General features: G+C 40.5%; 1 protein-coding gene across 3 annotated transcripts in view; it reads right to left on the reverse strand.

Annotated features, from left to right (window-relative positions):
* Positions 1 to 442: 442 nt before the first annotated feature.
* Positions 443 to 17,684, reverse strand: part of PLEKHH3 (pleckstrin homology, MyTH4 and FERM domain containing H3) — an 81,375-nt gene continuing 64,133 nt past the window's right edge. For 2 of the 3 annotated variants that reach the window (XM_073683591.1, XM_073683593.1), the window contains 7 exons: positions 14,824 to 15,121; positions 12,130 to 12,337; positions 10,670 to 10,806; positions 10,095 to 10,215; positions 8,550 to 9,014; positions 7,610 to 7,801; positions 443 to 6,305 (listed from right to left, as the gene is read on the reverse strand). In XM_073683591.1, coding sequence (XP_073539692.1) covers positions 6,192 to 6,305; positions 7,610 to 7,801; positions 8,550 to 9,014; positions 10,095 to 10,215; positions 10,670 to 10,806; positions 12,130 to 12,337; positions 14,824 to 15,121 — 1,535 coding nt within the window. In that variant the 3' untranslated portion in view covers positions 443 to 6,191. The remainder of the gene's footprint in view (positions 6,306 to 7,609; positions 7,802 to 8,549; positions 9,015 to 10,094; positions 10,216 to 10,669; positions 10,807 to 12,129; positions 12,338 to 14,823; positions 15,122 to 17,684) is intronic. The other variant, XM_073683592.1, reaches the window with a different exon arrangement.

Here is a 17,684-nt window from a genome sequence, read left to right on the forward strand (position 1 = left end):
AGCCAAAACCAGGAGTGGGTGATAAATGCAGAATTGGTGACTTGTTTCTATTATACCTTTTCTCTGATTGTTCCTCACCTGGTTTTGGCTCCTACTCCTGAGAAAAAATACTGATCAAATACTGATAGTGGGGCCGTGGCCTAGGGCAAAACACGGTAACTAACCTTTTCTTATAGCTGTCACACTTATCAAGATGAGGAGATCCAGACGAGAGGTCTCCAGCACCTCCAGTATTCATCAGTTTGTTTCGAGAATTATACTGTCATCTATGATTGTGACGACGGGTAAATATTAGCAAAGTAAATTGCTGCCAATTCTCTGGCACCAAGAATAATAGGGGTACATTCGCCAAAAGCAAATCATAAACTTGCCAAAACTTAATTAGCCTTAATTATTCCAAGCAGGAACTAAATGAATTAAATAAGAAATGTAAAAATAAAACTTTTGTTTCTCAAATATTTTTTATTCAAAAAAACAAAAAGCATATTTTCAAAGAGCACATAACTTTTCAGGTGAGGACTTTTGGCATTTGCACATCCAACAAGGCATTGTAAAACAGTGCAAAATGGGGTAGGGGAAAAAAAAACCAGACAAATGGACTTAATACACAAAATGCCGAGTGACTCCTATCAGCCTGTGTAGATTCACCAACATAGCAGTTATTCCTGATGGCAATGATTGAACAGGGATGCAGTGGTGAGAACAACATGATATGATTGTCTTCTATCTAACCTTGCTAGGAGATTGTGTAGTTGTGTGTCCTAACATTACAAAGGAGGGCATCGTATAAATCCCCTCTGATATACTAATGTGACTGGTCCCAAACAGCGGATGATGACGATAATTTCATAAGTGTTCATTTTTAGTTCTAGGCTTGTGAGTGATAGATATACTGCATTAATCCTAGACACTGGTGTGGTACACAAGAAGTGAGCAGCCACTGAACAAGTAGTTAAAAAAAACTCCCATGTGTCCAATTGTGGCCAATACTCAATATATTACAATTTGAAATGCTGTATGAAAGGTACATAAACCACAGTTAATAATGTGGATCTATCTGGAAGGGGCTGAACATTGTTTTTTTTCATTGCTTGCCAGAAACCATTGTATTATAACAGCCATTTAATTGTCGCGGCATGTGGAGGGGGTGCTGCCTGCAGCCTGAAAATCAGAGGATGAGAGAACAGAAAAGTAAACTTGGCAATTAGAACACAATACTAATTGTTTCCCCGTGTACGGATGCTCATTCTGGCTATGGCAGGGGCAGATAATGCAGGTTTACACATAGAGGATCTGTCCACTTTCCTGAGATGTCCATTTTGGTAAATACGTGTTTTCATTATAAAACAAAAATTACTTTTTTTTATTTCAATAACTCTCTGTTCTGATGATTCTCTGTTATACGTCCTTGATATTTATGAATAAATTGACAACTGGATGTCACCATTTTATCTCAAAGGGGCGTGTCCTTACACAGTCTGATATACACAGCACTGGTTGGACAGTATAACACTGTGCAGGGACACACCCCCAACTTGTAACACCCAGTTGTCAATTTATAGGTGGAATAATAGAGAAACGGTACAACACCGAGTTATAGGGAAATATAATGGGGGATACAAGTAGTTACTAAAACATTGACTATTTACAGACATGTCAAGAGAGAAAGCACGTCCCTTTTAACATTTCAGTAAAGGGAACTAGTAGGCTGACATTTTTGCTGGGGATGTTGACGGTTCTTAAATGAGTTGTCCGGCCTTAGATGGAAAGTCTGCAGTCACGCTTATGTGAATTCATTTATGACTCCTCACATCGTGCACACTGCGCACTTTGAAGTTTGTTGGGAGCCGGTGGTCATGTGACCACAAGTAGGCGATTTGCATACTTCAGGTCACATTCCGACTAGACTATACCCAGCCTCGTTCAGTACACTTGCATTGAGCGAGGCTGCGCTCATCTAGTTATCATATGACCACCTGTGTGCAAATCACATATTTGTGGTCAGGCGCCCACCATTCCTGGCACCGGCACTGGAGAATCCTTACAGTGAGCGTGATGTGAGGATTCACAAGTCTGCTGTCACATAGAGTGACTGCATACTTGTAGCCTGATGCCGGACTATCCCTTTAATGAACAGATTCACATATGGCTACTGCTGAGAAAATACTTAAATTTGTGAATATTATGGTTTGCTGCTGATCGGTGATTTGGATGTGGCTCTTAAACTTTAGATGCAACGCAATAATACCCCTCTCTATAGGCAATGTATCAGAAAATGTCAGAAACTATGGAGTCAAATTTCACAAAGACCAGACATAGGCCCCTTAGCCATTACTAACTATATTGATGGCAGCCAATGACATTACCAAGAATAACAACAAAGATGGCACTTTTTCTCACAATGGAATCAAAGCAGTGATTCAACTTTTGTGTTGTACTAGTTGTGATAAATTTCCCAGTGTGTGATTTCTTCCTCCATCTCAGCAGGAGCGCTAGTATTTTCCTGGAGGGGACTCCCCATTGGATCAGTGAAACTGAACTTTTATCATCTATAGCTTACCTTATACCGGCTGCTGTTTCTGTTCTTTCATTCCCCCGGTTAATGGATACAACTATGGTGTATAGTATTCCAAATATTATAAAAACGTGGTTGGATCAGCAGATTCCTGCCCATAATGAGTACTGATCGACTATATACAGATCGATTGGTGCTGCCCTTTCCAATGAGCAGACATGAGCTGTATGGGAACAGAATGATTCCAGTCCCCATACAGAAAGCATATAGTCAGCAGCACATCCCTGTCAACCATGTGGTAGACATATGCTTCATACCACAATAGGGCACAACACATTCCCAAAATGTAGAAATGTTGCTCTTGTTTACCTGAACTTGATATTTCACTTGTTATTAAAATTTGTCATCTAGCAAAGCATAAGAGACTGGAACAGAGATGCCTGTTTGTCTTTTTTATCGTTTTTTTTTATTATTTTTTTTTTAGAAACTGCAACACTTTTTTCTTTTCTTTCTTTGTTTCTGGTATTGCACCTAAAGGGGTTTTCCCATGAACAAAAGTTCATTTTAATCAATAGATCTTGGAATAATAATAAGTTCCAAGATTTGATGTGTTGGACCTTAGGTATCCATGGTTATGACCACTTAGCAACTAGCTAACTGTCACTATATCAGTACTATATCCGTGATCGTAACCATGGATACCGAAGGTCCTGCAATGCCTGCACATGAGGAAAGAGACATAGCGAATCAGAAGAACTATACTATATTTCTAATTGGAGGTATTTGCTAATATTATTATTATTATTACACCTACTACATATTGGGATAGGATCTTGGAGGTGGGAATACACCTTTTAACTGGCTGAAATGACAGAACCAGAGGCTGACTGATGTTGCCTGTGGTACGGGCAGCAAGAATCAGATTTCATGTTCAGTTTAATGAGATTACTTTGTAAGTGTACTGTGTCTGGGTAACTTGAAACTTTTGTAAGGTTCACTTGTTTATCTGAAAGGTTTTTTTTATTTCAAGGAAAAGGGTTAATGTTTTTCAAAGCAAACCTTCATCCCTTTTCTCTTCCAATAATCCACTTCCACAAACAAAATAGACTTGTACGAGAGGCTGATCACTGGTGAGAAAACAATGTTTTATTCTTTATGCAAATTAGACTCCAAGTGTATTGTCGGTGGTCCAAAACCAAGCAAGGGTTTTGGCTTGTACCAAACCCTCCCCAATGTTTCCCCACTTGCATTAATTCACGGCGCCAGCGCCGAGCAAAATGGACGTGTCCAGCTCTAAAATCTGATGTTAGTTGTTAGAGGGGAGGTGCGTGTGCGGGAGCTGAGAATGTACTGTGTATACGCTGCCCTGGAATGACCTCCGCAGACATAGGATTTCAGAGTAGGACAAGATGATGTAAATGGCTGTAATATGAACCCTAAAATACACCAATACTATGGCTATTCTAATCATATAGAACAAAATGAAGTTAATTACCTAATACACTGTGTTATGTCCAGTGCCTGGGTAGGTGCTCTAGAGATTCAAAGAATACTCAAAGGGAGTCTGTTATGATCAATAACCGCTCACCATACCCCCCAAAAAACCCAAACATATAATATCTGTACCTCTTATTTATAAAATCCATGTTTAATCCACATACAAATGAGGCTGAAGAGCTCTGGGTGTGTTCTGACCTGAACTTCTGACTCCACAGTGCTATTCCCTGCCTAGCACCCAGCAGCATACCACCAATGTCGGCAGGCCAAATAGCCCCTATGTGGCCCGTAAGCCAGGGGGCCGCAGTGCCAGTGCCAGCACCAAGCTCCCCCTCCAGTCATAACACGTTCAACTGTATCAGCATCCTAAATGCTGATATTCCCTTTTTCATCATTATTTTCAAGTATATTATTTTCCTCCTCCATCATTCTTCAAGCGTCTGACGTCTCATCGGGTGCAATGACGTCACTACATGGTGCCTGCTATTCTGAGATGTTGTAGTGCTTCAGAACGCTCACTGCAGAGACCGGAGCAGCGGGGGAACGTGGAGGAGAGGTGAGTATTTTTTTTTTAAATTGTGGTGGCCATAATACTGTATGGAAGACTACGGGGAGTGCATTATACTGTATAAAGGACTATGGGGTGCATTATACAATATGAATGACTATGGGCTGTGTAGTATATTATATGGAGGACTATGGGGTGCATTATACTATATGGAGGACTATGGGGTGCATTATACTATGTGGAGGACTATGGGGAGTGCAGTATACTGTACTGAGGACTACAGGGATTGCATCATACTCTGGGGAGGACTATGGGTTACATCATACTATATGGAGAGCTATGTGAGGCCCATTATACTATATGGAGGGCTATGTGGGGGCCATCATACTTTATGCAAGCAGTTATACAATGTGAAGGATTGTGTTGAGGGCTGTGTGGGGGCGATAATACTGTTTGGAGGGATAGTGCCGGCCATTATACAGTGTGGAGAGCGGTGGGGCCATTATACTGTATGTAGACCCATCATACTGCATGTGGAATCTAGAGTTTCAGTAGGAGGAAAATCACTTTGTAAAGGTTGCAAAGTTGAGAGATATGCTCTTCTGTGAACTTGCTGAATATTATTTTTTTGGGGTGTGTAGGGGCCAACTAGAACTTTTGCTATGGGGCCCCATGATTTCTATGTATGCCCTTGCTAGCACCCCCTTTTTCTGGCTTGACTAAACAAAGGATCGGGAAATGCTCAAAACACATCCAGAACACTTCAACTTAATTTGAATATTTATTAAACATGGATTTTATAAATAAAGGTACAGATTGGCTCATCTTTAAAGGAGCGACATGACAATGAAAGTGGTTTGGGGTAGGGGTGGCTGATTGTCTTGACATTATCTTGTAATGACTGTATGGCTACTTCTGCAATTCTAACAATCTTTAATAAAAAGGCTGTTTGTCTATTGCGACAATATGGAGAGTGTAGTAGATAAACCAAAATACATGAATTCTGACCGTGGTGTCTATCACCAATGGGGCCCCCCAGCAAAGATTAACAACATGTCCTTTATGATATAATTTTGCTTTTGAATATTCTTGTAAAGAGTTTTTGTTCCAATGGTAATTTACTCTAAAAACGTAGAAATAACATTGATGACTAAAGTGCTTTTAAAACATAAACTTAGTTTTTCCCTTTATATAAAGCACAATTTATAAAATAACAAAAAAACATTACTCCGGTACTCCTCCTTTCAAGCAAGACCGAGAAAAGCCAATTTTCCTAAAATAACAAAAAAATGGGATTACTTCCTCTGAAATAATTGTTTTGCCAATAAATATGAAGGTGATGCCCTGGCTGACAATAATGGCATAAATTGTGTAGTTTACAAACATGCAAATAGATGGATTATGGATGTATAATGAAAAATGACATGTGAAGGAAGCCTACCAGGGGCAAAGTTTTTGGTTTAAAGAAAAAAAAAAAAAGCCTAGTATTAACTTTGTCGTGAGTCCATAAACACATTTGATTATTTTGTGTACAGATTATAAAGCTGTGGATTCCTCAGGATAGACTGTATTCAGCCCAGATGTATTAGCAAAATGTCTTCCAACTGCTGTAGACTAGAATTATGCAATCAGGTGGCATTGCACATGACCAGTAGTTAGAGATGGCACAGGTCAGACCAGCTGGCTCGGGTCTTCAGAAAAACGACTGCTGCTTTCACCAGGAGAAGGAGGTCCATTACTGATGCAGGTGAGGTATGTGTTAATAAGCTGAGTGATCTCATCCACCTGAAAGCAGAACAAGCAGCTGTTAGTCACATGACTACATATCTATCCAGGAGCGGTGAAGCGTGTGGGTCCCATATGTTTAGTGCCAACACTAACAGAGATGTCTCCCGCATGCATCAATACTAAAGATTGGTGTCGACATGTATACCTATTTAACTTAAAACAATATCTTTACTTGAAGGGGTTGTCCATGATTAGAGATAAAAAAAGACTGACTCAATAAGGAGCCGGACTGTCAGGATTGACACTGAATGGTATCAAGCAGCTTGCAATGTATTGTAATAAGTGCAAGCTGCAGAAGTAAAATGCTGAAAAGTTTACTTTACAATTAAACAATTACTATCATTCTTTTCACTATAAACACGCAGTGCAGTTACATAGAATATCACTCATCATATCCTATGAAACTAAGTAACAGCCAACAACTTTGCTGAATAATATCCATAAGTGAAAGATTGCGAGAATTGTATTACCTATTAAATGGAGGTAACAAAATCCATTCTAAAGACTAACTCATTACACTGCATAACTTGTAATCATTAGCCACTTAAAATGCAGTTTTATCATATTTACATATCTATCAATACTTAAAGTGGTTGTTCAGTGGAAAAAATCTTTTAGATGTGATTCTGAGAAAATATAGAATTTATTATGTATTTGCATTATGGAAGGTGGCTGGAGAGGCCACTTCAGGCCGGTTTTTGACACCAGAAAGATCTCCTCATTTGGTATGTTATCAGTGCTGTGTGTAAAGGGGGCAGGCTGGTTTTAGTAGCTAAGCCAGACTCTTTCTCTGAATCAGCTGAAACTGGAAAATTGTCTGTCTCGGCTTCAGAAATGAACAGTCGGCTGACTTTTTTCACACACCCGTGATGACTTTCTTCTGTGTTCAGCACAAGCTGGAAGGAGAATGGCCGGGATTGCACTGATTTCAGAAGGTTCGGCAGCTTTGAGAATAACATTTTAAAATTCTACTTTTTTTAATTAAAATTAGGGACCCATAAAAAAAAAGTTCTCAATTGGACGACTGGTTTAAAGGGAAATTAGACAAGTTTTTTTTTTTTTTTTTTTTAAGAAAGAACATCACTCTTGGTCAGTGGGCTCAGTCTAGTATTGTACAGCCGCATTGATGTGACTCGGGCTGGGCTGACCCATACATTTATATGTAGTTTGCTTGGGTGCAGTAATAGGACAGCTTTCTGACACACGGCACTATATAAATGTACCGTTACAGTTCTTTAGATACAGGAATAACAAACTTGTACCATAGCAGCAGTGATTGACGGTTTCACTGTAAACCTCACCTTGGAAGTTTCGAAGATCATTTCTTTTTCCCTCACTGACACTTTAAAAGTGGAATTGTCTGAAACGCCAAAGGATGTTATCTGGCTGTACTGAATACTTTCAAAGGAATCCACTTCTCCCTGCTTGTAGAGACTAAGAGCGTTGGCATTGATTCCCAGCCAAAGCCGCTGTGAGAAACTCCCAACAGAACTCTGCATGAAAGAAAAACATAGTGAGTGAGGATCCTTGTACAAAATATACTATGTCATGAGCCGTTCTCTATTGAGGTGAGCATCATCTTATACGAACTACCCCGCATAGCTGTCGGCCACTTTTGGCCTTGACATATATTGGGTTTTAACATGTACAAGATCTCCTGCTCTACTCCCCTCTTATCTCCTCTTCCCACAATCACATACGAGATTTCTCCCGTGCATCCCCCCTACTCTGGAACTCTCTACCCCAACATATCAGACTCTCGTCTAACATGGAAACCTTCAAAAGGAACCTGAAGACCCTCCTCTTCCGACAAGCCTACAACCTGCAGTAACCCTCGCTCCACCATACCACTTCATGACCTCCTCTACCCTCACCTACTGTATCCTCACCCATTCCTTGTAGACTGAGCCCTCGCTGGCAGGGTCCTCTCTGCTCCTGTACCAGTCGGTGACTTGTATTGTTTAAGATTATTGTGCTTGTTTTTTTATCATGTATACCCCTTTTCACATGTTTAGCGCCATGGAATAAATGGTGCTATAATAATTCATAATAATAATAGAAATCCTAAAAAGTTTTAGAAGATATAAAATGCACTGAATTACATAAATTATGACTCCTACTAGCTCATTTGAGTACTCTCCATCAAAGGAGCCTTCCACCATTGAATTTATTAGGAGATGAATATACAAGTAGGTATAAATCATAGTTTCCCTTAGGAGCTTAAGAAAAAAAACAACTTACCATGTAAAAGTCAATGTCAAATAACGTGGATCCATAACCAGACCATTGTTTAACTATGGACAGATATGTGGCCATGACTTCAGTTCTATCCATGCTCTGTACAGCCTTCCATTTGTCTACAATAGCAGACATCATATTGGCCCCTTCTTCCTTCATTCGACCCTTGAACTTTTGACTTTCCTCAGCCTTCTGTTTAACTAAAGAGTTGTTCCACAATCCATTGGGAAGAGCTCCTGAGAAAAGACCTTTATGGAGGCCGGGACAGGAAGGTTTTGATGTGATGTGAGGTTTACTAGATGCCAACACCCGAGAATGAAGAATGTAGATAGGGAACAGCTCCTCTAACCGAGGAAAAGGTGCATTTGGGGAAAAGTCACCATTAAGGAACTGTAGACGGAGAGCTGCCAATGATTGCAACGTTTCCTCATTTGTTGGAAGATAGCCTTGGATTACCGCTTCATGTGCCTACAAGATAAAGACAGATGTAATTAAATCCCATTCTAAACTGGATTTTCATTCTCTAAAAGAGCACAGAAGTGACACATTTTACAAACCAGGGCTGTGGAGTCAGAGTTGTGGAGTTGGAGTCGGTGTCCATTTTGGTAGAGTCGAAATCGGAGTTGGTATAAAATGGACTGACTCCAACTCCTAAAATATATAATAAATTGGGTACAGTAGTTCAATGCAGTTTGTGGGGAATATTTTATTCATAAGAATTTGGGAAAGTTATGAAATGTCCTATAAATGTCTGTCCTATTCCTGATCTAAGGGTCTAGACTTTTAGCTGAGATTAATCTGTGCTACAGTAAATTTATCACTTAAACATGAGCCATGTATGAAGGAGTTGTGGAGTGTGAGTTGGAGTCATGAAAATTGAGGAGTTGGAGTCGGAGGTTTGGCTTACCGACTCCACAGCCCTGTTACAAACCATATCACACTGGCAAGTCCCAGTCCAACTGTGGGTCAACTAATTTTCTAGACTCCTTGCCTCTAGATAAAACTACTCCCCTGTACAAAATAAATGGATCCACACTGGAGCCAGCTACTACATAGAAATACCAGTTGGCCTTGTGACATTAATTTTTAGCAAAGTAAAGTGACTTTTAAAAAATTGAGATTCAGTTATGTCCTCTCCAGGCAGGCTCGGACAGGCCCACAGGAGAACTGGAGAATCCTCCGGTGGGCCCCTGTGCAAGAGTGGGCCACCACCCTCTTATATGAGAAGTACTTGGCACTATATACTTGATTCACTATGTACAGACAAAGGCAGCATCTTATTCATTTAACAATCAACCCATTTTATTGCTATAGAAATTTGTGAGTGAGGATGAAGTCATATTTGCAATTAGCTGAAAAGTGGGACCTTGGAGTTGGTTTCTGGTGGGCTCTTGGCACTTCTGTCCAACACTGTTTCCAGGTAATTTACATCATTCATATCATGACTTGGTATTTTCAAAGATTTCTGTAGTAATTGACCACAGGACTAAACAGGGGCCTGACACAAGATCGGGAAGCATGGTTACAAAATATAGATCTGTAACATACCTGCTCGAAGAGGAAAGAAAATTCTAAGCTGTCTTTCGAGACATCATCCGTGTCAAGGAAACAGTAAAGCTTGAAGTATAATCTCCATCGCGTTTCAAATCCCTTCTCTTTACATGTAAAGCTAAAAAATACAAAACAAAAATGAAGAATTGCCTAATGAACAAAGAGTAAGTTGATTAATATAATGATTTGTTTTACTCCCTTTTTTCGTTTTGACTTTATTTCTATCTACAAAAACTTTTTTTTGAACCATTACATTTTTATACAACAATTTTTTAAAAGAACATTGTTACAAAGTTACACTAAGAATATTTTAAGGGGTTTACAGTAAAACAAAAATTTAGATAAATTATTAAAATAATTCAGTAATATAGTTCTAACCAAGGTGACCCATAAATGCTCAATTCTGGGTCTTGGCTTCTAATCCAGTGCCCAAGCAGTGAGTGAAGGGCGCTGGCCCATTTTTTCACTGTATAGACATAGAGCTGGGCGGCCCTAGTTATTGAAATGAGCAATAAAGTCCAACTGACTGCGCCCCCCTCACCCCTAAGAACCACCAGTAAAGCTGTATTTACTTTTCAAACCTGGTGAGGGTATCGGCAACTATAGTGGCTTTGGCCAGAGCTTGCTCGTAATGGTTGTTCTGCTCGAAGAGGGCAAACACGTTTCTACTGTGAGTCAGCTTCAGTTTTTTGATCACTTCTTCCACCAACTGGTTCAAGGAAAAAAAAAATTGAGACAGATTCATGATAATGAGTCATTACATGTAAGAAGCCAGGGTCTAGCTCATGTTCCTTCTCCTAAAAGAAACACAGTTACTAATAAATACATTACAGATGAGACGGACAAAACCCAAACTGATAACGTAGTAAAAACACAGACACCTTCCAAGACAAGAACAGCTCGGTGCAAATTAGATCTCAAGCGTAAAAAACGCTGCAGTTTACAGTAAAAGCAAAGTGAATGAGATTTTAGAAGTTTCCGGCACATGCTGCTAATTATTTTCTTGCGGATTTGAACCATTAAAGCGTTTTTTTTTGTTTTTTTTTCAAATCTGCAGCCTGTCAATTCTTTTAGCATTTTTGTAGCATTTTTCACATATTCAAATAAATGGAGAAAAAAACGCACACAAAAATGCATCAAAAACACATATTTTTTTATGCAGAGTTTTTCCTGCCAGCACTCTATTTTTTGTGCAGAAAAATCTACTGCAAATACTCATTGTGAACATACCCTTACTGGTAGAGGAAGGGACAATCTTGGACAATTTTATACTTTTTATTTCACTATGAACTACACGGCAAGTTATTGCGCTGCTACAGTGCAACTAATTATAGTCGAGTTGTGACAAGCAAATTACAGCTGCAAGACAATCGTCAGAAATCCAAAGCCCCTGGATTTATGTGCAACCATATTCACTGTCATTATATGGGATTTAAGCAGCATTAAAGTGATCTTGTCTCATGTGACCTCAACTGGACTTGTAGACTTAGCCTTAAAGAGAGTGTCTCACTATAACAACCCCTTTAAAGAATGAAGCCCCAGCACAATTAGCCCGAGTATAGGCGTTAAATAATAGACTACATGCTAGAAGAAATAGCGACCCGTAGTCTGCTGATAGTGGAGAACTCACTCCACCCTGCATGCAAAGGCAGCAGGTGTTTCAGTAATATCTCAATACATTAAAAAATTCTGGTAGGTTTTCCAAAGATAAAGTTATCTTAGTAGCTACAAAAAAACTAATTTTGGATTAGAATATGCATTCTGTATCTTTGAATCAATTTTCCCATTCAACTATGCCACCTTTTCATAGGGCGACATAGTTTGATGCCAGATTTGCTTTAAGTTGTAATATTGTAATATCCCAAGGATAGTTCATCAATGAAAAATTAATAGACAACTTCTTTAAAGAGGATGCATTATATGTGTACTGGATGGCACCGAGATTTCCCCACATCAGCACGGGCCTTTTGGATTGTAGGGCTGATGTATAGAAATAAATAAAATAGTATCCACAATGCAAACAACCTCTCACCTCTCCAGCTGTAGTATGAGATGTAATTGGAACTTTACAGACTCCGGATCCCGGGTAGTAGACAGTACATATAAGCTCCTGCCGCTGAATAAGCACCGAGATCTCCTCGTAGGATGGTACAAACTCTCGCTGCTTTGTCTTATCCAGAGAAGATAGGATGAAATCAGCGTACTTCTCCATTTCAGTGTGAGGGGAACAGCTTTTCGTTCTAGCAAGGGCAAAATAGGATTTTATGAAGCAATTGATTGACAATCTATTACCACTGTCTTTCCAAACAATCATATGAAATTAAAGAGTTTGTCATAGAAATAACATACATTATATGGACAAAAGGAGTGGGATACCTACACATTAATCTACAGAAGCTTTTATAACATTCTAATATAGGTATTAATGTGGAGTTGGTCGCCCCTTTGTAGCTATAACCGCTTCCACTTTTCTTGGAAGGCTTTCTATAAGATTTTGGTGTGTTTCTGAGGGAAATTTTGCCCATTTATTTAGATGAACGTTCGTGAGGTCAGACACTGATTTTGGATGAGAGGTCCTGACTCGCCATCTCTGTTCTAGTTTATCCCAAAAGTGTTTGATGAGGTTGAGGTCAGGGCTTTGTGAGGCCAGTCATGTTCTTCAGCACCAAACTCACCCAACCATGCCTTTATGGACCTTCCTTTGTGCACTGGGGTACAGTCATGTAGGGCCAGAAAAGAGACTTCCCCAAACTGTTCCCACAAAGTTGGAAGCTACAATTGCCCAAAATGTCTTCGTATGGTGAAGCATTAAGATTTCCCTTCACTGGAACAAAGGGGCCTAGGCCAACCCCTGAAAAACAACCCACGGCATTAGGTCTCTTCCACTAATCTTTACATTTGGCACAATAATGTCAGACAGGTAATGTTTGTTTTCTTGGCAGTTGCCTAAGCCAGTCTTGTCCATTTTATGGCCAGACAGAGAAGTCTGATTCGTCACTCCACAGACTCCAGTGGCAGTGTGCTTTATACCACTCCATCTGTGCTTGTGCTTGGTGAAGTAAGGCTTGCATGCATCTGCTTGAACAGGGAAACTCATGTCATGAAGCTCCTGGAGCACAGTTTTGTGCTAATTTAATGTTGGCAGAGGTTTGGATACTTGCAGTTTTGGAATCAACTTATATACTATGCACCTCAGCACTTAGTGACCTCGGTTCTGTAACTTTCAGTGGTTTGTCACTTTGTGGTTGAGTTGCTGTGGTTCCTAAATGCTTCCACTTTTCAATAATACCATTTAGAGTTTCTCATGGAATATTTGGGAGGGAAGAAATTTTACAAACTGACTTGTTACAATAGTGACATCCTATTACAGGACCACACTCGAATTCAGTGAGCTTTTGACAACGACCCAAAAATGTTGGTAAACGCAGAGACTACATGGTGAAGGGCTGGATTTCATATATCTGTGGTAATGGTGTCCATAAGAGTATATCATTCTCCTACAGAATGGGTGATGAATGCATGATTGCTAGGAATCCAACCATTATAATCAGAACGGTGGTCCAAAGGTTACCTGTGTGAATGGAGCAGTCATGAGCAGGTGCGACTATGGGAGGGGTGGTTACGCATGAACACTATAATTCCATTCAGACAGTGCACTTAGGTTTCTCTGTTCTCAGTATTAGGTCACGTTCACACATTCAGTATTTGGTCAGTATTTTACATCAGTATTTGTAAACTAAAACCAGGAGTGGGTGATAAATACAGAAGTGATGACGTGTTTCTATTATACCTTTCCTCTGATTGTTCCACTCCTGATTTTGGCTTACAAATACTGAGGTAAATTACTGATCAAACACTGAATGTTAACGTGGCGTCAATGTGAATCTGAGCACCCCCAGCAATCATAGATTCATCATCTGCCCTATAGACTGTATGTAATCAGTAAGGAAGGACAGACTTTACCTACCATCACTTATCTCAGGATTCCAGTTGTCCTTCCACAGTTTGACCACTAGTGGCTGCTATTGTTCACCTTAATAATTGTGCTGCAATTCCACTCCTTACCACTGGAGGCTGCTGTTGTGCTCTGCAATTGCCCTTTACTAAGATGGCAAATCCTGAACCTGTGAGATCCATCTTTCCTGTTTGGGCCTACTTAAAGCCGCATGGATCTCTCACTCATTGCTTGAATATTGTGTCTAGCTGTTAGCCTAGTTTCCAGTCTCCAAGCTCCTGAACATTCTTACCTAGATTGTTCTCAGCTATCTACAGATTGTTTCCTACAACTCCTTTTGCTAACTACAAGAACCTCTACTATCGCTTGCTGTTCCTGCTTGTGCTCCTTCAGCCACTGGTTTCCAGCAATACTACACCAGTATCGTAACACTTATCAAGATTTGTTTTTCACTGCTTATCCTATTATATGTTGTATATACTGTATACATCACCCACCGTAACCCCAAATAAAATTTTCACCAAGAGTCTCATTCCTTTGATTTCGTAATATAATAATGGCCTGCTCCTGGCCCAGGAAGAGACAACGAACAGCTTGAAATTAACATTTGACACCTTGTAGTCATTCCATTAGTGTACAAAGAGCTGGGGAGGGGTGCAAATTACAGGAGATGATTCACCATATTTGTCATTAATAAGTAATATCATCAGAACTAACTCCATGTAACCGGCTCAGGTCACCTTGATGGCTTATAATTGACTACTAATTTACCTGTGCAGGTGAAACTGTAGGAAGCGAAGGACAGCAGGACTGGGCAGGTAAGTGCAGCTCATGCAAGTAAGCAGCTGCCAATATCGGAGGTCGGATGCACTCCCTGGCTCTGGTGGATCTGTGGTTTGCTTTATAACCTGGCAGTAAACTTCATCTCGAAGAGGCCGTAGGTCTAGGCATGTCTGAAGAACCCCCTGCATTAGCGGAACAGGGTCTCGTTCATTCTCCATTTGCTGTAGGGAGTTAAATATCTTCACCGCTTCGTCTCGTAGGGCCGTGTATCCTTTGACATTATGGGCTGAAATAAGCAGAAAGTGCAGATTAGGGTTTGAAACACACTAAAGGGTAATGCTGATCTGTGATTTGCACTAGTCTAAATATGAAATATATACAATCATACACGATTTGCATTTGTGAAAAGGCATGCTGCAAAAATACATGAAAGGGGGCACTTAAAAGAGCTTAATAACCTTTCGTTACACGAGTCTGACAGGAGACAGATAATTGCTCTTACAATTTCTCTTCAACCGTTTCACAAAAAAAAAAATCAAGGTTTGTAAGGTTTTGTCCCATGGCCTAGAAGGAGGTATGAAAAATGGGTGCACAAAACAGTGGTGTTACTCTCAGCCAATGATACAGAATAATGATTCTTTAGTTTCCATGCGTAACAACTGGCAATCTTACTGCCTCCCAGAAACAGATATTAGTCACATAGCATAATGTTAGTGGTTTAAATAAATGCCAGCGATCAGCTGATTGATGCAGGTCTTGCTTCTAAAGCCCCCGTCTCACATAGCGAGATCGCTAGCGAGATCGCTGCTGTGTCACGGTTTTGGTGACGCAACAGTGACCTCACCAGCGATGTCGCTATGTGTGACACTTTGCAGCGATCAGGCCCCTGCTGTGAGGTCGCTGATCGCTGCAAAGTGTCCTGGACCATTTTTTGGTCGTTGCTCTCCCGCTGGTCAGCACACATCGCTGTGTGTGACCAGCGGGAGCAGCGATCAGGCTGGTAACTATGGTAAACATTGGGTTACTAGGGGCACACGCGCTCCTAGTAACCCGTTGTTTATCATGGTTACGAGCCTGCTAAAGTGAGCGGTAACCTCCCGCTCACTGTAGCAGAGTGGTAACCATGATAAACAACGGGTTACTAGGAGCGCATGTGCCCCTAGTAACCCAATGTTTACCATAGTTACCAGCCTGCTCCTGCTTCAGCAGGCTGGTAACCAGGAGCAGGACATCGTGGAAAGATTCTTTCCACGATGTCGCTGCTACCATGATCGTTGGTGAGCCTGCCTGTTTGACAGCTCACCAGCGACCACATAGCGACGCAGCAACGATCCCTGACAGGTCATATCGTTGTCGGGATCGTTGCAGCGTCGCTAAGTGTGACAGGGCCTTAAGGCTGGCTGCTACAAAGGAAATATGGCATTAAGGAGAAACTTTACCCCATAGATCCCAGTCTTAAGCCTCTCACCTAGCCAAATCAGATCTCACACTTTACACTGATGAGGGGCAATACCCAGAAACACCATGTCTACAAACTGAGATTTTGATTTGGCTTTTATCCTAAGTAAGATAGCAAGACTTGTTAAAGGGTCGATATTGACTTTTAGGATTGCTACTTCCAATAGGTGGCGCTAGATTTCTAGTCCTCTTCCGCTCTAAAGAGACAATTTGCATATTTTGTTGCGGTTGTTGAAATGAATAGATGAATATAAAAGGCATGGATGCACCCGATATCCCAGAGTGGTTTTTCATTCTGGCTCAAAGGGAGAAGAGTTCCCCTCAGTGATTTTCATATACCTTAAAGAAAGCCTGTCAGCACAAAATGACTGTACAAACAAAGCATATCTGCTTAGTGCACCCTTGACATGACCATTACACCTTCCCAGATACTAGTTTTCCATCTATCTCCTTTTACTTGATTAATAGCTCTGTCTTTACAGGAGGTAGATAGACACCAAGTCTGTAGGAAGGTGTACTGAACTGCTCAGCCATACCAAGGGTGCACATATTACTTGTGCTTTGTTTGTACAGTCATTTTGTGCTGACAGATTCCTTTAATAGGGGTTGTCCTAATGCAGCAACCAATATGATCTCACGCATTTGCACAATGCCGCGGTATGGAACAAATCAGAGGAATCAAAGAACCGTTTCCGAGAAAAGGCACAAATGTGGTAAAAATAAAATGAGATATGAAGCGTGACCAGAAGCTTTCATTTTAATATTTAATATGAGATGTTTGCACTGCTTTGTCTGCCAGACTGGAGGGAGGGAACAGAGACAAGGGATCAAAGGACAGAGAATGACTAAGACATTTCCAAATTCCCTGGTGTCTGGGGTCCGCATCAAAAGACAATGATTTCCTTATTAGCTGGAGTGGGAATCCCCCAAGTGACAAGCTGCATGTGCGGTAAATGATCGTTTTACAGATGATCAAATCATAGATTACCAGTAATATTTTGGTCATCGTAGAGGTGCTTGGCATCTTAGTTTGCTTATATATGATTGTGTTTCATGGATTTTTCCTGTATTTTGCAGAACTGGAGTGAAGCTGACCATTATCAGTCATTAGAAAGAAGGGGCTGTGAAGCATGCAGCATTTAGAGATATGCTTTACAACAGCCTTATGGATCACAGCCAGAAAATGATGGGCTCTTACTCATTGACTCCTATAGGAGAGCTTTCTAAGCATGCTATGATCTGTGAAAAAGTCACTGTGCAGAGAGGGGGAGGAGGTGAGCTGTGACCTCACCTGTTATAAATATTGTATCCTGTACTATTGTGTATTGTAATCCTGCCTGTAATGATAATGAGATGCGAAAAGAGATCTTTACAGAACAGAAACAGACAAT

This window comes from Phyllobates terribilis, unplaced genomic scaffold (assembly GCF_046119375.1).
Source record: "Phyllobates terribilis strain yellow unplaced genomic scaffold, ASM4611937v1 Scaffold_5__5_contigs__length_657084704, whole genome shotgun sequence".
In the NCBI taxonomy this organism is placed as follows: domain Eukaryota; kingdom Metazoa; phylum Chordata; class Amphibia; order Anura; family Dendrobatidae; genus Phyllobates; species Phyllobates terribilis.